The following is a 24,606-nucleotide window of genomic DNA, read 5'->3' on the forward strand; positions in this document are numbered from 1 at the left end:
CAGTGAATGCGAGTTTGTAATACTAATTGTACTGTTTTATGCAGCCACTAAAACAACACAAATCTTAATTTGCATAAGAAGTCAATACTAAATGCATTCTTTAAGCACACATTTGACAATTACAAATCTCACACCATGGATAATCCCAAAGCTCTGAATATTTGCTGTTTATGGATAGTGTTGCATAGAATTACAGAAAATACATGATATTATTTTCTCACTAACCTTAAACTGCCCTGAATAGTTATGTTGTAAATTCCACAAACTTAATAAAACTTGGCAATTTGAGTGTAAATTGACCATTCCCCATAAGAGAATATCACATACAAAGAATTTCACCAGTATCAAATCAAAACTACTTTTGCATAAATCAACTCACAAAAGACGATGTATAAAATTCTGATTTTTTTTTTGGTTCTTCAATAAGAGATCACTTTGGTGATGTTATACCATATTCTATGAAAACACAATCAGAGTTGTAGACTGAGATGTCCAGTACAAAACGCTTCTAATTAATGTGACTTACCAATAAAACAATAAGATACCCTGACCTAGTTGATATATACACTCTTTTCATTTGTTGTTTACATCCTGCAGCTGCTAGTACTAATCTATATAATCAACATATAACATTCATATTAGCATAATTTAATTAATCACATTGCATATTATTGACCATTACTTACGTTTCCATTCCTTACAACTGGACATGATTTGTGCAATTTTCTTTGAGCATGCCAAAAGTGACAATCTGCCTACCAGTACTACAATTATGACATTTATATATGTATGAATGGTATTCACAAAATATGATATGAAAAATAATATGGTTTAAAAAAACACACCAAAATAATAGAAAAATTTCTCACACATGTTCAATATATTTCTCTGATATAGTCTGTACAACAATTTGAATCAGTTTTAAACCGAGTTGTCTTATATAAATGCTAACAATCTACCTAGCTTGCATATCACTTTCATTACAAGTGTTATTAATTTTTGCATGGTACTTTTAAAACAAAACGAAGAGATTGATAAGTGCATATATTTCTTAATAGAGCTATTTAGCTTCATTTATATTGCAATGCAGTTGTGATATAGACAAAACATTCTACAACATTCTAAAAAACACTATTAGTGTTACATAGGACAAAATTTCGATTTTACACACACAAGCATCTTAACAATCCAATCCATTTAGCAAATAACCCTTTATTTGTATGCATAATTTGCTGTACATCATGAATATAATATGTATTTCATGTGAAAAATCTGTTGCACAGTAATGTAAAGAATGGTTATCATATTTGAAAAATAATGATTTTGGTTTCTTTATATGGAGCACTTATATCTACAACCAAAGGTGATTACGGTGTTTCAATATAAACTGGGTTTAGGTAGGATACTAAATCCTGTGATCACAGAATGCAGGAAATCTCTTCCTATCACTTACCAATATTCTTCATCTACACCTGGGTTGAGGGAGGCAAATGCCATGTCATGTCTTGCCAAAGGACAGTGACACGCAACGGCTCAACCAATGATCTTCGCATCTCCAGTCAACCTTTACATTTAACAACATTTTGTAAAAACTTCAAATGAAAACCTCATCAATTAAATTCTTGGGGGGTGTTTCACAAATATCCTAAGTTGAACTTATTTCTAAGTTGGACTTTACAATTATGGCAAGCCGTTAGCATCTTTGAAAATATTTTGTAAAAGTTATTTTAAAAGGCATACAATTTTGATTCAAATCTTTCATATTTTCTATTATCATAGGAGATTTTTATGTTCTTGATGTGGAATTTATGAAAAGTCTAAAATACTTGAATTTTTGATTTTGAATATATTTCATTTATAAGGCTACAAATGGCTCTCCATAACATTTAAGTCCAACTTAGAGTTAAGTTTGACTTAGAATCTTTGTGAAACACCCCCAGGTTCATTCCACCATATACATGTGGATATTGCAAAAGAAAAATAAGTCTCAATCCTTCTATATTCTGACATATAATTCAATAACAGAAAGACAGCTAGCATTACAAGAAAGAAAAAAAAAATCATTACCAATAAAATGATATAACTAATAAGGATACCAAAGAAAAGTATGATTGTACTTCAAGATGATTATTAGTACAAAATGTATTTGCATGTCACTTAAAGTCACAATAATATACTAGTCATATCTATATAGTAATTTTACATAAATGTACAGTACAATCTTTAAGCTTAAATTCTACAGATATTCTCCACCATTGATCGACAATCTACAAATTCCATCTTGATCTAACCATCCCATTTAAGATGATAAGTTCAACAACAGTTTGAAAGACAATATTTCAATCCTCACTATTTCATATTGTTGGTCATGGAAGGCAAAAGGGAACAAAATATTAGACAAATGACATGATGAGATGAGATGAGCTAAAAGCCGGTCTCTTTCTCTTTTGATTTTTCATCCTCGACAGAGAACTGGACATCTTCTGGTGACCTCTTCTGCTCATCAGCGCTGGTTGATGGCTCGGTGACGTCCACCTGGGCTGGTCCCATATCAGCAACAGCATCGGCTCCAGGTTCAACTCCATCTTCTACATGATATGGATGGGGGGGGGGGGGTTATAGGAAATAAATCAGTCAAAAGAGTACAGAAATATTCATACTAAAAAGCTTTCTTGTTCAGCTTCCTTAATTCCTTTTCCCATCTTACTCTGCTAACTCCTCTTTCATAGCGTAGGCCTTTACTTTTGTCAGAATGTATTCAACTGTTTGTTTATAATCTAATTGATGTTTTTGTTTGGTGTACATTTATGTATTCTTATGTTATTCATTGTTATCTCTTGCCAGTGGAGGCCAAATTTCTATGTCTTTTAACGTGGACAATCAAATTTGAACCTGAATATTAGAGGATAAAACACGATGAGAAGCTGGATTGACAAGACATGTCCAATTGCAAATCGACATACTGGGCGACGAAAGCTTTTCACATATAGCACGGACACTAATTTACAAGTACAAGATAATGGAGTAACAAATTGTCCTCGTTTACGAGTCTGAATCTATGAACAGTAACATCTGCCAATCAAATATTTATTTGGGGCAAGCACATCGTTGTTATTCTATGCAACAAACACAAACCATTTGGTTTCAACTGACTGAAAAGCAACATCGAGTGTGCAACATAAAACATGAATATGACATCTTTGTAGCTTGCTAAACATGACATTTATATACTAGCATAGAGAACAAGACTGCCTGTTAATCTTCTCATCAGATACTTTCCAACAGGATGTATGGAACAACATGAAGGAAACTGGTTGGAAGGAAACTGGGAGACTGGTAGCGGTAGAAAACAGGAAACCCAAAGGGGTAATAGTATATCTGAAAAGCGCTTAGAGACATTGTATTAAGCGCTATATTATTAAGGAAACTGGCAGTAGGATAGGATCAGTTAGTTATCTTTAAAATTTTTGTTAAGTGCCATGGTACAATTCTTACATTCACCTGTTACAAAAATAATTGTATTGAAATAGTCAGAATGCAAATTGCATACATTAATTGTCACTAGGTACGACAAACATGATGGATTTTCCTACCTCACTACACAGAATGTATGCAATTTGCATTCCGACTATTGAAATACAATCATTCATAACAGGTGAATGAAATCATTTGTAACATGGCACTTAACAAAGATTTGTGCATTGAATTTGATTACATTACCGACCTTACACAGTTGCTTCCACACAGTTTCTTTCATAATGTAATCACACAACCAGAACTCAACTTTTCTTTTAATTCATGAAACTCGTCTGTTTCCACTTCACAATGTCATTACCGGTACTTACCTTTTTTTTCTTCAAAATTCAAAATCACAAACTATTCTTCAAAAATGTCTTTGTATAGTTACTACACATGATGCCATTCTCATGTGTGTTAAAAAAAATTAATGTACAATTAATCAACCAAATATATTACACCATTCAATAAATGTATGTAGCTTATAATTACTTGAACCCACAATAACCGATTTCTGTTCATTTCAGTTAGATTGATACTTCATGCAGTTAGTAAAGCAGCTCCACCATTGGATAGCAGTTAGAAATGAAAGATGTTATCTTATAATGTGGATGCCATGCAACAACCAAATACTTGTGTTAGATAGTCCCTTGAAAAAACTTCTGGGTTAGTTTTATCACTGTAGATCCATCTGCAGACCAGATGGCACTATCGATAAACATCAATTTAGAATCATTATTAGAGGAAACTTTTCTTCCGTGACAACCTTAAAGGTACTCTGTCCCATTTGCAGGCCAAAAAAATGAAAAAGTTAAATTCCAACTGCATTTGAAAGATAATACTAATTTAGAACTTCCCTAAAAAAGGTGAGGCTTGAAAATGTCTTCAAGTGGGAAAATAACGACTATTAGTTGTCAAATCGACTTTAGGGCTATAGAGCCCAAAAGTAATAGTCTTGATTTTCAGACAATTGTACCGAATGGTCATACGTTTTATGCTGCGCAAAGATTCAATCAGTTTAATCTTGGCCATCACAAGAAGTGGGTTATTGATGTAGACAAATGCTCATGTACCCTTTACAGCTCATTTTATGTATGTTATTACCAAAGAAGAAAAAAGCCAGTCAGTCACTCAATAGTGTCTAACAGTGAAGTTTAGCAAGTAAATGGGTTTCCTTGCATAATTTGAATATGAGGACACTGCTAACGTTTAAATTTCACAGATAGGACATACATGACATATTCATAATTCCTGCAAAGTTCTACAGAATTTGAGGTTGGCTGCAAAAGGGACATAGTATCTTTAAAAGCAGTTAACCAAACTTACCAGACTGATTCTCTACAGAATATGTAGACTAAAAGCTATAATAGTACTCAAGACAAAGACCAGAAGTTATAGAAAGTATAATAAACCAGTTGTACACAGTGGCAGATCCGGGTGGGGACATGGGGGCCCTGGCCCCCACCCCTGGCAAAAATAAAAGTTTTTAAAAAAGATGGTAACGACAATTTAACTTTAATTTTTTTTTCTTCAAGGACAGATACCCCCACCTCTAAGAAAAAGAAGAAAAAAAGTATTACAATTCTTTTTGTGTTTTTTTGCTCAAGGGGAGGGGGGGGGGGTGTTGAGTACAAAAATAGTGCTCACTACCCCCCACCCATCAAGCAAAAATGCGCCGCTAAATATTTTCTCACTAATTGGGCTCCCTCCTTGTCGTCGGCTGGATCTGCCCCTGGTTGTACATAATTGCACATGTATGTACATATGGTTAATAAAGGAAGAGAGAGTGCCTACAACTTCACATGAGATTAACATAGGTCCAATCACAATAGGATGCTTGGTTGCATAAGAGTCGGGGATAAATAATCTAAAAGAATTAGGTCATATCTCTGGATTTGTGAAGAGAAATACCTCCCATCCTGTATGCACTTACTGCCATTCGGCGACGTTGCTGATTTGACGCTGAAAGTTATTCCCTGATCACTGCTGGCGCTTGGCGTTTGTGGTGTGATGATGATGGTGGGAGCAGGGGGTGTTAGGCTTTTCCTGTATGCCTCTGTTCACATTAAGCACAAACGTGTGAACACAGCAACAATCAAGAACGCACATGTAAACAGGGCGGGGTAGGGTAACACATATTGGGAAAAACAAACAATGGTAAAGAAAAACCATGCATGCATGTTAGGTATATGATCAAATGATAAATTCATGAAAAAAAATCATCTCCACATGTTCGTAAAATTGTTTGCGATTTCAGGCAAAGCAAAAACAACTAATTCTTCTTTTTATGCATGATGACATATGGATTGCAAGACATTCAGCATCTATTCTAGCATTTCACCTTCAGTGTTCACCAACTCCCACCTCTGTTTCACTTTCAGATAAAAATCATAAAACACAATGGTTTAAGTGACATAGGAGAACCTTCAACCAGCAAACAACATGAGGCCTCCAACGAAAGGAAATAAGCAGTACACCAATCACCGTATGTATGCAACAATTTGTATCGGTATATCTCTACTTCAATCGTAATTCATTGAATTGGGATGATCGGTTAACAGTTGGTTCTATAGCAACATATGATATCAATTTGTTATGGAAGTACAACCTTGGGATAATTGTATTCCTCAAATTCATAGAGGACATTGCAAAGGCGATCACAAAACAATATGACGGAAACATAAAAAACAAGATTAATGTAACTGCATCTCTAATATGCCTCTGCCTGTATATGGTCATTGATGGGTTTGAATCGCCTCAGGGGGTAACAAGATATTATCTAGCAGTTTTTAACTCTTTTATAACCCTGTGACCTTTTATCTTTGACCCCTTCTACCTAAAATCTAATAAGGTCATCCTTGTGTGCTCATACATACCGGGGGTACTTCAAGTTTTGGTTAAAATCCACTCAATGGTTCGTGAGTTATCGAGGTAACAAAAAGAGGGAGGGAGGGATGGATGAATGGACGGATAACCCCAAAACATAATGCCTCAGGCAACACCCTCGATGATTGTTAAAAAAACCCTGCAACTTCAAATGTTTAATTATGAGCAAAATGCGTTGAGATAATCAGCAAACAAAATGCTTATGAGCGTGCAAATGCCATAGATTAGTAAACCAAAATTGTATGATAAATTTTACTGAATAAATAAAAGCTGTCAAAATGCTGTGAATTTAAAAAATGTACTGTGTCGTGGCTTCCTGATCATGCATTTTGGGCCCCATTTCACAAAACTTGTCATCAGTGACAAATGATAGCTTTTGTTATAAGCTAGTGAAATCCTTGCTTCTGATTGGTTATCAGCAGATTTGTCACTGATTTTTGTCATTTGTCACGGATAAAGGCTTTGTGAAAGGGGTCCCTGATCCAATATACCATTTGTTTGAAAGTAGATTCATAAATCAGTGTATAATGTAATGAGCTAACATCCTTCTGGCTCCAAACAGATATATATGATGATTGATTGAGCCTGATCATTGCTGCTTTCCTGAACAATGTGTTAGCAAGCATCTAAACCCGTCGCCTACAAGAACTGGGTAGTTTTTGAGCAAACTATTTATGTTGCTTCAAAAGGCTTGGAATGGCAGCATTTTTATTCAAATGGTATCATTGGGAAATGTTTCAAATATAATTTTCAAAGTTATCTTGCTATCCATTGCACCTGGAAATGAATTTCCATCATGTAATTTTGAATACCATAATGATTAACAAAACCCATTCATTTAAGTGTTTAAACCCCGTCTGTACTAGTATGTCCAGGAGGGATTAGACCACCCAGCGTGGTTACTGACAGGTGGTTATCTCATCAACTCAGCTCTCAATTAACATAAGAAAAAGCGAATCATGGGGGACCAATGGGCACCGCTTAGGCATGTTTTCTATATAGAGGAAGCAAGTAGTACAGTGGGGCTTTAAGAGTGGAACATATAGATGCCAGCTACAGATTGGTCACAGGAAAAGAAAACCCATAAACCTTTAATGATGAACATTGTATTTCCAAGGATTCCTTTCCATCAAAAATCTCTCAAGTTATTTCCTACCTTTGGGTTGTTGGGCATCACCACTAACGTCCAGGTTGTTACCGCTGCGGCTCTTGAACATGTTACGAATGGCCGAACCGGAACGCTTACGAGTGTTGCCCTTCTGCGTCTTGTTCGCCCGCATCTTCTTTGTCTTGTGACGATGCAGGATGTGAAGGCTACGCTCTGCCAGAGGTTTCTCCTCGTGATCCTTGATCTCCTCATCATCCAAGAAGTAACGGGACTGACGCACAGTGTGCTGAAGGGTTTGATCACAAGAAAAGAGTTGGATAATAAAGAAGAAAATAGAAAAACAAGGGCATTAAAGGCATCGTTTAACAATGTTAAATCTGAGATGCATGGCCCTACGTGTCATCAGTGTCTGTGATTTGGTGTAATATTGAAGACCTAAACAAATTGCGCTTCAACAATGATGATCAAGAAGTGCCTCAAAAAAGTAAAAAATCTTTGAGTGACCGGTTTTACCACACTCTTTTTCTAAAATAGACTGTAATGTTATATAAAACGTAAGGAAAACGAAAAATGAAATTTCGATTTCCAATCATATAATATCTTGATTCAAAACATCCTTGTAATCATAAAAACCGAACTGTCATTTTTGTAGAATAACTAAGGTCTTAGTAAATGTAATGAAAATACATCTGGGATAAATATTCAACATAATTTTGAACTGATTTAGATTACTGCAGAAATTTCAAAATACAATATGAGAGTCTTTGGATGAATTATTAATGGCTATATGTATTCCTGCGTAAACTGAATAATGATTATACATGGGACAAGAATAGGTGTAGCGTACGCCACGAGAGACTACTACATGTGAAATGGAAACCAACATGCCAACGAGGACACTCCTTGAAAAAAATGTCAGCATTTTTAAAAAGAAGGTAAAATACTTACAGCCTGACGAGGTCTATAAGCACTCTTCTTGAAGGCATCCAGCTGATTTGTAAAGGAGGACTTCCTACGTTTGGGTGATTCTTCTGTTCCTTCTTGAATTGCCATACTTTCAACGTGGTCAGGTTTACGCTGTCTCAGAGCGGGGTCAGTTACCTCCTGGTTGAGAAGAGAGCTACGCAAGAAAAATATGTACGAGGTTTGATCAACGTCATTACTGAAATCCTAGGATTTATTACAAGTCACTTGCAATAATAACAATCATACTCACTCCAACTATAGCATATACAGTTAACAATTACAGTTGACAATCATTATTCATACCCCTTGCATATGTGATGAGTTTTGGGGTATTTCGTAACTCAAGAATGACAGATTGGACGTGTCGAATTAGGGCCTTTGTTGAATACTCTTACCGGTAGATGTACAATTTAATATGTCACATTCTCAAGAACAAATTGGGACGAATCAGTCAATGGGAATTAATGGAACAAGAATGTGAATAATAATAGGCTCTGATTGTCTGTCATGGGAAACTAGGCATTACCAACTTTTGTAGAAAGGGGCAGTTAACCGCAGTTAGTAGTGTGGTTTACACTAATGAGTGCAAGACGAAAAGCTTCAATATGTCTGTATTCAATGCTAGTCATAGATGTTGTCGTACCAATCATCTCATAAGTTATCTTTACTTATGTTTATCCTCTCATAAAAACTCTCATCAAGAAAAATAAACTCTTCCTCAGATACTTACGCTTCACTTTGATTTCGCGAGATGAGGTCTCCAGTTGAAGGAGAAAGATGGAAATTTTTATTACCCTCAATCCCCTCCCGAGTTTCTTTCTCTTTCAAACGCTTGTAGACGTTAAGGATTTCTCCGTCTCTGTTCACCTTTGGTTCCTTCACCAGTAACTTCTCAAGGAATTTATGGTTGACCTCTTCCCATCTGCTCATGAATATTCATAGAAACATTTGGATTAATCATTGCCATAGATGAGGTTGAATTCATTCAAATATTAAGATGCATCATTTGTTTACACTGAATAATGAACAAAGATATATTCTGCTGAACATTGATCATGAGGGGCTATATACATACAGCTTTTCATATAAATCATTCTTTTCAAAGGGTTACATACATCAAGATTTTCAGATAAATTGTTACCTAACAAAGAACAAGAACAACATCTATTTTTTTTTAATTCAGATATTTTATAACTTTATACTGGGCTATAACTCAATTATTACCATATATGTGTTCACTAATCACTTTTTTTGAAAACTCAAAACATTTAACCAAAAATCAAAAGAACGTTAGAAATGAAATCACATAAAACATAAACAGAAATTGTATTTATAAAGTATTTTCAGACATTTCTTAGATGTGGAGAGGGAAAGAAGTTCTTCGATTCACAATCATACTCCTTCAATTCACAATGGTTCTTACTTGCTTTATAATAGAATCATCCAACTTACTTTTCTTTGATCCAATGATGTCCATGGTGACCAACTATATCCTCCACACCCGCCATTAGATGGCTGTTAAACTGTGAAATTAACATCAGTCATAACAAGAGTTCCTCAAGTCAATTGTATTGATTAACATACAATAATTACCATGACAATACTCTATTATTTTAAAGGCCCACTGTACTACTTGTAGCTACTTGCTCCCTCTATATAGAAAACAATGCCTTATCGGTGACCATAGGTCCCCCATGATCGTCTTTTCTTATGTTGATTGGGAGCTGATTGATGAGATAGCCACCTGTCAGAGACCTTCCCGGGTGGTCTTATTCCTCCTAGCCAAACTAGTACAGACGGCCTTTAAATAACACCTTACTTTGCGTAACTATATGTCTCTATACATTTCCAGGGTACATAGGAAATTATGAATTCCAGCTAATTTGGCACCCGAGTCTAGCTCAGGCCCCTCTCCGAATGACAAGGCCAGGTAAGCCAGGGACTGATTGAATATCTTTAAAAGATGGATTTTGTAAAAATTCATATAAACACCAAGTTCCAAAATTAGGAACTCATTATATGCCACAAAAAATAATCTCCCTGTGCCACATTGTCTTGATCATGGGATAGATATATATACCAAAGGCTTCAAGATTATTTAACTGTTTCCAGTGCAAGGTTAATCTAAAACAGTGTTAAAAGGGTTGTCACAGAGCTACCTAATCAAGCCTGGAAATGGGTCATTTTGCAAAGCCACTGTGTTGCACAAAGCAATCCTACCATCAATTGGTGTCTATATTGCTTTGTGCAAAATTGCAGGTGTGTCAAACGAGCATCGTGTAGAGAGGCAAATAGAGTAACCAAAGGGTTAAAATAGAAATATTGCAATACCACTACCAGGGCCCAGTTTCAATAAGCTGTGATAAAAATGCGTAAACCTGTTGGCTACTGATTTATCTAATTCCCATAGGCTTAACACAGGGACCACCAGGTTCCAGTAAACAATGGGTTAATAGAGTCATGGCAGTTGTTATTGTTATAATTAATTATCTTTATCATTAATATAAATGATCTTCTGTCACCTGAGCCTGGGAGGGGAAAAGCAAACTTCATTACTAAAAACGTAACTAACGTCCTATCTGAGGGTACGTTGAGTGTTTTCCATTGTAACCTAGCTAGCCTGCATCTATGGAACATGGGAGGGGCACGTAAACACAAAATGCAGGCTTCCATCATTAACCTGGGCTGGATTCAAGCCCACGATCTTTGGTTCGCCAGGTAGATGCTCGCCCGACTAACCCAACCTAACTCCTCAACCTTAATAACAGGTTCTATGAAATAAGACTCTCGACATTTTCTCTTTGCTTTTTTTTTAGTACTCACCCTCTCGTAAATTTCTTCATTCATCGTTGGTTTCCTCTTCTCTGCTTTTTGGATGTGCAGAAAGTTCACAAGAGGTTTGATAGTAATACCCTGGTTTAGACAAAAGTAAGAAATTGTTCAAATGATGCACTTAATTTAATATCAAGACAGAAATTTCTTAATGAGATTGTTGAGCTCTACAGTAACAAAGACAGTGCTTTTCTTTGTACAACTATCAGTATACTGATTATATGTTTGTCAAATTGGGAAATAAGCAGAAGATCTTTTATTCAAATTTAGCTCTCACTGTCTTAAAGATAAAGACCAGTTGTGGTCATGCGATTGCATTGTGAAAGAAACGTTGTGAAATCGATCAGAAAAGGTCAATCATCTAGCATAGATGTACTTGAAATTTGGCCCAGTCTTCATAAAGTTACAAGCACTGTACACAGAAAGATGTATATTGGACTACACACACTTGCACGACACGTGCGTTTTTATCTTTCACATCCCAATAGATAAACTAATTTACCAAATATATCAATTAGTAGGCGGTTTCCCGGCAAAATTGTTATCATCATGTATTATTCAAAACATATTCTTTCACATGATTGGTAATAAGGGCTTCCATTTCATTTTTTGAAATTGGGGCGTTTCCAATACTGGTCTTTACCTTTAAGCTTCATATAAATATGCTATACTGTAGTAAACTGCCTGAAAACACAAAAACAAACACACGTATGCACACATGTTTTTATGGCAATCAGTCAATTTTGACTATTATCACGAACAAATTTTAAAATTTTTGTTTTATCATAATTATGTTATAATACAACTGACTTCCCTCTTGTTTTTAGTAGTTATTTTTTTCTTCTTCTTTTTAATAATCATTATATATTTTCTTAAAAGATAAAATGGTATCATGTAGTATAATGATAAAACAGTGCTTATAAAGGAATGACGTAAGCGGTGGCTTCAAATTCTATACTATACAACTCTTAGATCAGTGAGCCCGTCTGGGAGTGTTTATTGCAAGCAGTGCTCTTTTCTATCTATCGGTCGTAATATATTTATTTTGCCAAGGTATCTTTTCTTTTTCTCCTATTGAAGTGGCTCACCACATCATGTTTAGACAAGCCTTTTGAGTATTATCATAGCTATTGGAAGGCTCAGAAAAGTCAATCTACTTCAGTACTGTAAAAACAAGAAACTTTCAGGCAAGTGATTTACATTCACCAAAGGTTTCTCGACCTATGAAATAGTTGAACTTCAACTTACATAACACTGGCTATTTGAAGTTCTTAGGTTTCTTGATGTGAATATAGATTTTGTTAACAATTTGCAAAGGTTATATGTGGCAAACGTTCATCTTTATTTAAAACCTTCTGTACATTCTTAGTAAACAGATTTCTCTGTTTTATGAGTATGTTGCTAATCAAATGATCAATTAGAGAACATACTGCTGCTGTTGGTTTCGAGTAATATAACACTGACATGGCTTATCAAAGCCTTTCCTTGTTTCTAGGCCAAAGGAACCACACTTGATTAATGCTATAGAAACTAGAAAAGTACAGACTTATCTTCAGCGCAGTTCCAGATACATATCTCAATGGACAGTGAAGAATCGTTAATGACTTTTAAAAACCATGAAGTACCGATAGAATCAATTCATTAATCAGATTACCCTAGATGTGTACAACCACTTATTAAATACTTGAACCAGGTATTAGGTATTAAAAGGCATCCAACATTTAAAGTGCACCATTTATCAAGAAATATTTTGTTTTGTATGTCAGTAGTTCCATGTCAATAACAAGTTAAAATAACCGTTATAAGCAACTGAAATTGTGGCATTTGATTGGTCGAGAGTCAATTTGCCATAGAAAATTAGTATTCGTTATCGATGATTGACAAGTTTCACGAAACAGGGTCCAGATCAATGAATCTCTCCACAAGAAGAGAAGACAATTTGCCTCCATTTTATGTTACCTGTACAAAGACTGTGAACATGATGATCACTACGGTTGTGGTGAAGAAGATGGGCTTTGCGCTGATGACTTTAGAACACAAGAGCGCCACCAACGAGAAAGCGATAGCACCGCGGATGCCTCCATACGTCATGATGAACTGAGAGCGTCGGTTGATCTTGAATAGTCGGAAGCGATTCAGGATCGTTACCTGTACGAATACACCTGGAAAGGGAAAACAAAAAATGTATGAATGTGAAATAATACTATTACGGTAAATAGGAATGATAACAATAATACAAAATCTTTTATTAAGCACAAATCATCCTAGTAAAGAACCTCAATGCACTTCACAATCATGATTTTAAACATAATTACATAACATGAGTACATTACAACAACAAAATGTTAGTGAAGTATTTCATTTTTGTTCACTATTGCACATTCAAATCATGCTCTGCCTACAAAGGCACTTAGGGTCAATTTAGTTTGTCAAATTCTAAAACTCAACACAGGACCCAACACAATACCTGACCCTAATCCGTACCCTAAAACTAGTTACCTATAATGGACTTTGTGGCAGATTAGCCTCGTGCTAAACAAGTTATCTACTGAAGTCTACTACTACTACTACGATAAGCCAAGCACACAACCTAATCCCTATGTTATACCTCTCTTTAGAAATCTAGCCATCTGATTGGTCAAAATTGGAGTCGTATCCGGATGTACCGTCCCCTTGAGCCTATAGAAACAGTGATGCTTCTCATAGCAGTCAATATACCTATAATATTTAATAATACAGCCTACAGAGACCTTGATTGCACTTGAGCATGTGTTTAATCAACAACCATCTTGACAGCCAGTTTGTACTCACCTATAGCCCTATACACGGAGCAGAAGAGGAGAGTGAAGAGAACAAACGCCGTGTCCCACTGATGGGCCTCTTTGCTGAGTGATGTAGTCCCTAAGAAGATGAAGATGATGGTCTCACTGATACTACTCAGCATCTTGAGGAAGTATTTGATGGTGGTGTGAGACTTGGTGGAGATGTTCTGCTCCACGTAAGGCTTCATGAACATCGAACATGTGACGATCCTGAAAGAACAATTAAAATACCGGTGGATTTAGTGAACAACCATTGTTGGATGTAGGTTTGGCCCACATTAAGACCGTAGTCAAACCTGCTTTAGCGACCACCTGTATAGAAAGACCACCTGTCTACAGAGACCACATTTTTTGTTTCCCTTGAAAATGGTTTCTCATTGAAACATGTACTAAAGGAACCTGTACATAAAGACCCCCTGCCTATAAAGATCACTTTTCTTGTCTCCCTTAGGTAGTCTTTATAGACAGGTTTCACTGTACTATAATTGATTATATCATTCTACAAAACTTGTATAGCTATACGACAAGTAATAAACCTTTCTTTCTACTCTGAATGATGTATTAAGAAACGTTGTATGATGAACATCATACGTTTGAGCATAGTTTTGAACAGAAACTCAATAAGAATCAGTGTCCCGTTCTAGTCTGAACATCTCATCAAAGAAAATTGTGTAACTGGGCGGGGCTTATCGTGAGCTCACACTGATGGTTGGACAGCAAATTGACCTGTTTAAAGAAGTTTCTTATACAACTTTTCTTTATACAATGTTGTTTTGTACTCTGTATGCCCCTTTTACTATACAATGGTTCTTTATATGACGTTTCTTCACACAATTTTCATGTGAAATTTGTATGGTCTAAAGAAGTTATTTTTCTGCCTCAATAAAGTGAATGGCCCTTTTAAATGCAGCAGAACTTGTTTTAAAAAAAATTAAAAACTAAAAGCATAAAACATAAAGGAGATACACACTCGTCTTCTTCATCAAGTGTCACTTGACTGTTCGTTTAAAAAAAGTAATGTCCCTAAAGAAACAAAATGTTATGACTCTTACAAGTTTTCTAACAACTTTTGTATAATCCAATTGCATGAACACTGTACTACTTTCTCTTTCGATATGTTGTACCTTGTACCCACTTGTGTATAGTTTTGTATTGTTACATCCAACTTTACTGCTCAGTTTCACTGTTTTAGTAGACTTACAACTATGTGGAAAAGGATAAATTGAGCACATGAACAGACAATTTGCAGATTTTTATGTTCATTTTCAAATTAAATCTCTTTAGAATTGCCTGACACAATGATGCACAAGAGTGCATTTCACGTCAAAGATTTGATTATGAGTTCATTAACTAACGCACTCAACACTATACAAATTAAAAAAAAGAATGTCATCCGTGAAATTGATCTGAAATCTATGGTATGGCAATACATGATGAGATTTGAACTAAAAACCCATTTTAAACTCGGTATAAGACCTAAAAGAGCTCCTTTTCTGATAAATAGTTCATGTTGAGTTTTAATACATTTTTGTCCATGGGATCTCATCTTAAATTGGGAATAGCATGTGAGCTCATTTCTGATAATAATTTCATGCATTTTTTGTTTTTATTGAAGAGTCAGAGAAAGGTCTGGTGTCAATTCATGAAATAATATTTCCATCACACAACTAGAACACATGATAACAACTAAGTCATTTATACCAAAGTCATGCTAATTTCTAAATCACCTACTATCAAAGTAGGCAAAAGCGAGACTAATTCAGAGAGACCAAATTTATATTACTTTTACAAAATTCAACTTCCTTGTTAGAGTGAGTCAGGTTATAATTATTTGTAAAAGTACAAGTAAAGAGGACCATATCCTGTTTGTGAGTTAACAAAAAAGAGTTTCCTTTGAAACCAAGGATTGAGAAGTAATACCAAATAAAATGAAATCTGATTTATACTAAGATAATCAAGTATGGAAAGTGAAAAGCTGATTTTATACTTGAGATATATAGACCTAGTGCAAAAATTAAAGGGAATGTCCCTAAATGAAGTATTCTGTGTCAGCAAAAGGGTTTATTTAATTTCCATTGTTCTCAACCATGATGTTGGGTGGTAAATGTTCTGAGAAAAAAAAATGGGGCACACTTTTCTTCCTATTCAAATTAAGTTAAGGCCAAATGTTTGTAAGCTGCAGGCAACCACAATTTTAAAAATCCCTAACAGCTCGAACAAAACTAACACGCACACACAATGCCCACATTCCATGTCTGCAAGATTGGTAAAATACAATAATGGGCAATGGTAACAAGTGACCAAACACAAATATCAGTAGATTGATCAACAACAAAAAATAGATCAGGGGCCAGTTTTTCAAAACCGTCATAAGTCTAAGTTTGTAGACATCCCACAGATACGAGTGTTGATTCTATAACACAGGTTACAATAGGATGTCCAAGATGTCCATGGTTTCGAGAAACAAACAAACAAACAAACAAACTTAAATTTGAAGCAGGGTTTAAACTTTGTCTAAAGTCAAGTTTACATAAAAGGAAGTTGAAATTTTCCCCTTTTTAAAGATTGAAGTCCCTTGCGTCAGGTTTAACTGACTTAGCAGAACACTGGGCAGTGAATGCAAAAGGACAAGCACTACATGACATAGCATTTACTGAAAGTTCTGACACTGTTTATAACTTTACACTTGAGTACGAGTGTCTATTCAAATTGAATGCTGAAGGACAGGTACTACATGACAAAGCACTTACTGAAACAGTTTACAATGAGTACGAGAGTTCATTAAAAATGAAACCAATGTCTATGTGCTAGCTAGTACTGCATGCTTGGCCCGGTCTGAGCCTTTGGACAGAGTTATACAAAAGATACATTTAGGGAACTACAGAGTACAAATACATGCATTAAGTTAAAATTACAAATACAGAGTTGTGAATATATGTGTTTTCTAACACATATAATCATTGTTTGCAAAATTGTTTGGAGCGTTTAAAATTTACGGTTTGCTAAGCCCAAACTATTTCTGCATTGAGGCCTAGCTGCTTTGTGGCACAAAATACATATTGTGGTGGAATTGTATGTGCACGTACACTACCAGGTAAAACATGTCAGTCTATTCCAGTTGTTTATCTGGCGCTTTCATATCGAAATCTTCTTTTAGGATGTTACCCCCGTTCTAACCAACAATACCCATGACGGCCTAAGGCAGTTTATTGTCTGGAGCTTTGATATCAACATTTTCTCTTTTAGGGAGTTACCCCAAAGCTAACCAACACTACGCTTGATGGTCTAAGGCAGATTTTACCCTTGGTTTTATACACGGGTGTTACCCATCATATGCGCCTTGCCAACTTTTTTCATTACGTACTGTTACGTTTTGTTGCGTTCACCCCGTTTTACTATGGCCTACTATAGGTTTCCCATCCGCACCGTGACTGCCATGGCAAATTTGTTGACAGTTTAAAAATCCGGCCCGGCATCCATGGCAATCTCTGCCTGTCACGTTTACCCATTCCATCCATCACTTTGTCCATGGTGGCCTGAAACGTGATTGCCGTGGCCGCCGGGAACATGAAGTAAACCTAGCATAACCAACAATACTCTTGACAGTCTAAGGCAGATGTTACCCTTGATTTACATGAGTGTATTACCCGTCATTTAACACTGGTAACTTTTGATACCCAATGTACACCATGGTAACACTCAGGGGATCCCTCAAAATGATGTCGATGATGATGATGATAACAATAAAAATACTGATGGTGATGATGATGACGATAAATATCCTATTAATCCTTGTAAAGCCATTGTCAATTAAAAGTCACCTTATTATATCTAGGGCAACACTCAGGTGTCAGCATTGACAGAATCTTGGTTAAAAGGTATATTACATGAGTATCAAAAGACTGCAACATCGCAATGAAGACTAGACTGATCTTTATTCCTTGGAACTTAAAGGTACATTGTACTATATCCCATTTGCAGGCCTAAAAATGAAAAGGTTAAATCTCAACAGCATTTGAAAGACAATACTAATTTAGAACTTCTCTCAAAACAAAAGGGCTTGAAATGATGTTGGCTGCAAAAGGGACATACCGGTAGTATCTTTAACCTATATGGTGACATAAAGCTTACAAATGTTTCATGGATGAAGAATTGTATTTAAAAAAATTTGACTTTCTCAATGCTCACCTTGAGATAATTACTGTTTAATAATATCAAACATACCAAAAATGAAATCTCTAATTTCAAGAAACCAGCTCTTCTTTGTTCCAAAATCTTAGATACAATTGGGTCATTTTTTAAGTGCCAATGGCAATACAAGGGTTAATTGTATATTTTCAGCAGATACCTTAAGCCAATGGGTGAAAAAAGCCCATTGTTAAAATGTTTGGAAATTTAGGGCTGTGTTTGGGGAAAACCCTTTAAAATACCCGACAATTTTGAAGAGTAAAGGTTACCAAAATCAGTAGTGTTATCAACAAAACAAACACCATGTATTTGATGGACAAAAGGAAGTTAGTCTGATAAGTGATAATCTAATGTGATATTTATAATGTCTGTAATTATCAAAGAAGTGCAAACAATATATGCAATGAAAAACTTGTTCGAATCCTAATATTTTTTTGGTTTCTAGAATAAACAGCATTTAAAAAAAATGACAGTGAATTGCTAGTAAAATCTGCAGAACAAAGCCCATAATACCATGTTTTTAAAAGTATCACATCATCCATATAATAGGAAAATTGTAATTCTCTATACATATCTTTTTGTTTGTGCAATTTCAATTCATCACAAATATACTGACTAAGCTGCCGTGATTGATTCAAGTCGAACATCAGCACCAAATTAATCACAAGTTATTACTCTATGCAATGGTCGGATTAATTCAGATCAATAAGAAAAACCTAGTCTACTCTTCAGCATTTCGAATCTTCATAGGTTCCTAATTTTTATAACAAACTTTCAATTCATCACAAATATAATGTGTCAGGCCTGGATACACTGAAACATTATGCATGAGAATTTGGACTAATTTCAGCTATTGCTTGTCATAATTCACATGTAAGGGTATCTGAAGCCTATTCCTTGTCAGGGAACATCTCTAAATACTACCACCCTATTATGCTACTTCTCCAAACTGACACAAAACGAACAAGAAAGCTTACATGCTATTCAAAAACTTTACATGAACTCAACCTTCTTTTTAACATCACTTCCAGAAAGAAATGAATTAGGAAACACTTGACGTGAAACAAGTGTTAACCTTTACCTTGATCAAATAAACGGGCATATGCCTAATTTGATGAACTTGTACTGTGGCCCCTTGGACTTGAAACAATGAGATTATCTACACATTACAAACATGAGGAAATCTTCAAAAAGGAAATTCCCACTCAAAGATTAAATGCTGATGTCATGGTTTCCTCTCCCAGCTTGTTTACAATTGTTTGTTTAAGGCCAATTTAATGGCTTCCCTGCTTGTTTTGCCTAATCACCTTATCACCTAACTATACATTGTAGCTAATGATCAATAAAAGACTAATAGATACAAAACATTTTCACACCAGTCACATTTAATATCTATGTAATAAATACTGGTATCTAAAGATAAACAATATTTGTGACTATGATAATTAAGGCAAGTATCCAACCTGCAAGAAAACATATTGACTTTAACGGCTTAACCCTCCTCCTTTTTTTAAACAACACAATGAGTAAACAAACAACTTGAGAAGGGACCTGGGGGCGTTTCACAAAGCTTATTTTCAATAAATCAGTGACAAATCTGCTGATAACCAATCAAAAACAAGGATTTCGGTAGCTTATAACAAAAACTGTCATTTGTCACTGATGACAAGTTTTGTGAAATGCCCCCCCTGTTAGTAGCTAAAGCTTGCAAAATACTGAATAGTATATATGAGGTTACATCTGAAGAAAACATCTTTGAAGTCTAGAGGCCGTTTCTCGAAACTGTCATAGGTCTAACTTTAACTTTTTGGACATCCCATAGAATCATACTGAATAGTATATATGAGGTAACATCTGAAGAAAACATCTTAGAAGTCTAGAGGCAGTTTCTTGAAACTGTCATAAGTCTAACTTTAACATCTTGGACATCCCATCGAATCATGTGTTACAGCATTAGTGCGCATTTGTATGGGATGTCCACGAACTTGGACTTATTACGGTTTCGTGAAACTGGCCCCTGACGGTGGTACTACTCACGCAAGGATACTGGACAAGGTGAGCATCTCAGCTATGATGTAGGAGAGGTAGGCCATGACGAAGACGAAGATGGGCTCGATGACGCGTACCTTGTAGGTGTACTTGGTGATGAGCGCTGTGAGGAAACCCATGATGAGACCGATCAGGATACCTCCGAACGCGACCACGAAGAAGGAGATGAAGCCGAAGATGATGTCCTGAGTTGCAAGGTGTTCTCCTCCGATCTCGTTGAAAGATTCAAAGACACGGTACAGCACCTAGGATTGAGATAAGAAACCATCGTTCTAGTACAGTGAAACCTGTCTATAAGACCACCCAAGGGAGACAAGAAAAGTGGTCTTTAAAGGCAGGTGGTCTTTATGAACAGGTTCTTTTGGTACATGTTTCAATGAGAAACCATTTCCAAGGGAAACAAAAAATGTGGTCTTTGTAGACAGGTGGTCTTTCTATACAGGTGGTCACAAAAGCAGGTTTGACTGTACCTTGACATGCCATTTGAAACGCTCTCACAGCATTTGATAAGTCGATCATCCAGTCTCTGGGATAGGAAGCAAATCAAAGATGATGTATCGTGGGTGGAGGTGTCCTCCCCCATTCTCATCAAATAACTCCCCAAAAAACAAAAAAACATAATAACCATAATGTTCAAATACATAAAGCACAGAGACTTTGCAAATATGTTCTACTGAGTTGCAAAAACACCTGAAAAACTTCAGACTAGTACAGACCATTGAATGAAAAGATGTGATTGTAATTTTAATTTCGATTTTTAACAATGGTGACTTCCTGGTGTCTTGTATAGGGAGAAAGAAGTAGATTCCCAGGGGGCTGCTTACCGACGAGCACATTCGTTTTCAGGTCAAAGTATGAAACTTTACATCAACTACCTGGACCTGATTTGTATGTATTCTCTAAAATGGGGGCATAGTTAGATGGGCACATCCCCCCTCCCCTCCAAATGGAATGGACAAAAAAAGAGAGAAAGAATGAAACAGAGAGTGAAAAAGGATACTGTAACCAAAAGTAGATGACAGGTTCCCCACCTACAACCCCCCCCCCCCCAAAAAAAAAAACTTACTGGTAGCCTAGTAAGCCAGGTGGTTCCCCTTCCCATGTTGCTAGTGCCCCCCTCCCTAATAGATAAACCCATGCTATGCCTTTGATGTATGCAACAAGTCAATATACTTTATTACATTGAATCTTTAGAGATATGAGTGTGAGGTATTGTGAATGGATATTTGAAAGCGTGTTCACTCGTCACACAACATAACTCTTATTTCTATTTTAGCTACGAGGAAGCAAGGTTGCACTGACAATAAAATACATGAAAGAAAGTATTCCCTTTTCGTTAAGTTTATTAGGTAGTGATGAGGCTGGCCGTACACTTGCAAAGTGTAGCCAAGCACAAACGATGACTCGGAATGAGAATTGAAGATATTGCACGTAGTTACATAGAAATAGTAATGAATGAGAATGGACATGAATAAATGCGATGTATATAATGAAATTGAATGAATAGAGCTTACGACAGAATAGAAATGGCGTCGAAAGTCCAATGAAGATGAAGAGAGTTGAGAAGAACGAAGGAAGGGGCTCACGCGATGATGTGCGGAGGCTTGAAGAGGCGGAGATGTAACTTCGTTGTCGTGGCTGAAGAGCCGTGAAGAATCTCGACGCTGACGTCCGTGATGAAGATGTGAAGAAGCTCTCAGGCGAGAAGAGAAGAGACGAGATGTGGCGCTCGACGACGGAACAGTGGTCGTTCGATGTCGGAGGCGAAAAGTAGAAAGGTAGACATGCAAAGCCGGCACTGGTGCTGAGTAGAAATAGTTGCTCGTTTGATGCGCCGGACTTTGATGAAGAAATGTTTAGATGAGCTGCGGTGAAATGATGAGCTCGTGAGTGGAAAGAGCTACCGGAACGAAGACACTGGCAGCTCCCAGCGGAGAGTCAGGCGCCATGTCGGTGCTGACTATAACGTTCCACTGGGAGACTGCAGCCCGATGAACACGGCAGAGAAAGAGTTGACGTGCCGTAGAAAAGACGAAAGGCACGGAAGAATACAGCCTGGAGAGGAAATTGCGGAGATGTCTTGACTCGACCAAGGTGAAAGCGGGAGTGAAGAAAAACCTCGTGGAGTTGAAAATACGCGGGGTGAACAGTGCGGAACCACGATGCGCGATTGGAAGGAAAAACACACGTGGTCCGAATAATGAATATAAATAAGTACCGTGATGGAAAAATACTGGAGACATGAATGTATGGTGAAAGTAGGGCGAATGTAAGTAGGGCGAATGTAAGAGCCGCTACATTACTCCCCTGCCAGAATTGAAGCTGTGTATGCAATACACAGATAAAAGGCGATAAAGATATAAATGAGCAAAGTACAAAATGTCACAAGAATCAATGGCTGATAAAAATGTAAAAGTGCATGTATTGTATAGTGTATGCAGTAATTCACAACAGCCTAAGAAATGTACAAGCATGGCATGTTGAAAGAATGTAATACAACAAGCATGGTATGCGAACGGCTGTTTAGTTGCCAAAAATTGAACAGTGAGTATTGACATGGTATGCATCGAATAAACGCGTATAAATGCAAGAGCATAAAAAACATTTGATACAAAATCCAGAATGAATACAGTTGATAAAACATTGCTAAGTCCAAAAAGTCTGGGAATAATAAAATCGTACAACCAAGCTTCAAAGTAAACGAGGGGTCACCACTTTAGAGATATGAGTGTGAGGTATTGTGAATGGATATTTGAAAGCGTGTTCACTCGTCACACAACATAACTCTTATTTCTATTTTAGCTACGAGGAAGCAAGGTTGCACTGACAATAAAATACATGAAAGAAAGTATTCCCTTTTCGTTAAGTTTATTAGGTAGTGATGAGGCTGGCCGTACACTTGCAAAGTGTAGCCAAGCACAAACGATGACTCGGAATGAGAATTGAAGATATTGCACGTAGTTACATAGAAATAGTAATGAATGAGAATGGACATGAATAAATGCGATGTATATAATGAAATTGAATGAATAGAGCTTACGACAGAATAGAAATGGCGTCGAAAGTCCAATGAAGATGAAGAGAGTTGAGAAGAACGAAGGAAGGGGCTCACGCGATGATGTGCGGAGGCTTGAAGAGGCGGAGATGTAACTTCGTTGTCGTGGCTGAAGAGCCGTGAAGAATCTCGACGCTGACGTCCGTGATGAAGATGTGAAGAAGCTCTCAGGCGAGAAGAGAAGAGACGAGATGTGGCGCTCGACGACGGAACAGTGGTCGTTCGATGTCGGAGGCGAAAAGTAGAAAGGTAGACATGCAAAGCCGGCACTGGTGCTGAGTAGAAATAGTTGCTCGTTTGATGCGCCGGACTTTGATGAAGAAATGTTTAGATGAGCTGCGGTGAAATGATGAGCTCGTGAGTGGAAAGAGCTACCGGAACGAAGACACTGGCAGCTCCCAGCGGAGAGTCAGGCGCCATGTCGGTGCTGACTATAACGTTCCACTGGGAGACTGCAGCCCGATGAACACGGCAGAGAAAGAGTTGACGTGCCGTAGAAAAGACGAAAGGCACGGAAGAATACAGCCTGGAGAGGAAATTGCGGAGATGTCTTGACTCGACCAAGGTGAAAGCGGGAGTGAAGAAAAACCTCGTGGAGTTGAAAATACGCGGGGTGAACAGTGCGGAACCACGATGCGCGATTGGAAGGAAAAACACACGTGGTCCGAATAATGAATATAAATAAGTACCGTGATGGAAAAATACTGGAGACATGAATGTATGGTGAAAGTAGGGCGAATGTAAGTAGGGCGAATGTAAGAGCCGCTACAAATGATTGTATAGAATCAGAATCAAGGGCTGTTACTTCCCTGTACATGAACATCAATATAGTACCAGGTACTACCAGCACAATATTGTATTGCCTCCTACTTCAAGACACATGCAGTTCCCTTTTGGGGCAATCATCCCATATTTTGCGGTTTGCCTCAATAACTCTGGATTCAGAGCCCTACAAAACATGTCCAATTGATAAGTAGAAAAGGGGAAAAGGGTTCTGCATACCCGTACACTAGCTGCATCCATTCTTCTTCCATGACTTATTTTAGAAAGGAAAATAAGCTTTGAAAACCTTAAATTGGCAACACATTGAAAGGTTCTAAATCAATATTTTTGAACCAAATTTGCCCAATTGAAACATAATATTTTATTAGAACAATTTAGCGATAAAAGAAAAACAGTATTGT

The 24,606-nt window shown here is 36.8% G+C and overlaps 1 protein-coding gene across 4 annotated transcripts in view; it reads right to left on the minus strand.

Annotated features, from left to right (window-relative positions):
• Positions 1 to 1,886: 1,886 nt before the first annotated feature.
• LOC591586 (probable Na(+)/H(+) antiporter nhx-9) overlaps positions 1,887 to 24,606 on the minus strand; it is a 51,734-nt gene continuing 29,014 nt past the window's right edge. For 3 of the 4 annotated variants that reach the window (XM_011677023.2, XM_003726089.3, XM_030976185.1), the window contains 10 exons: positions 20,356 to 20,612; positions 14,120 to 14,340; positions 13,268 to 13,470; positions 11,300 to 11,389; positions 9,929 to 9,999; positions 9,207 to 9,398; positions 8,459 to 8,630; positions 7,559 to 7,796; positions 5,450 to 5,572; positions 1,887 to 2,588 (listed from right to left, as the gene is read on the minus strand). In XM_011677023.2, coding sequence (XP_011675325.2) covers positions 2,425 to 2,588; positions 5,450 to 5,572; positions 7,559 to 7,796; positions 8,459 to 8,630; positions 9,207 to 9,398; positions 9,929 to 9,999; positions 11,300 to 11,389; positions 13,268 to 13,470; positions 14,120 to 14,340; positions 20,356 to 20,612 — 1,731 coding nt within the window. In that variant the 3' untranslated portion in view covers positions 1,887 to 2,424. The remainder of the gene's footprint in view (positions 2,589 to 5,449; positions 5,573 to 7,558; positions 7,797 to 8,458; positions 8,631 to 9,206; positions 9,399 to 9,928; positions 10,000 to 11,299; positions 11,390 to 13,267; positions 13,471 to 14,119; positions 14,341 to 20,355; positions 20,613 to 24,606) is intronic. The other variant, XM_791142.5, reaches the window with a different exon arrangement.

Source organism: Strongylocentrotus purpuratus, unplaced genomic scaffold (genome assembly GCF_000002235.5).
Source record: "Strongylocentrotus purpuratus isolate Spur 01 unplaced genomic scaffold, Spur_5.0 spur5_scaffold_8, whole genome shotgun sequence".
In the NCBI taxonomy this organism is placed as follows: domain Eukaryota; kingdom Metazoa; phylum Echinodermata; class Echinoidea; order Camarodonta; family Strongylocentrotidae; genus Strongylocentrotus; species Strongylocentrotus purpuratus.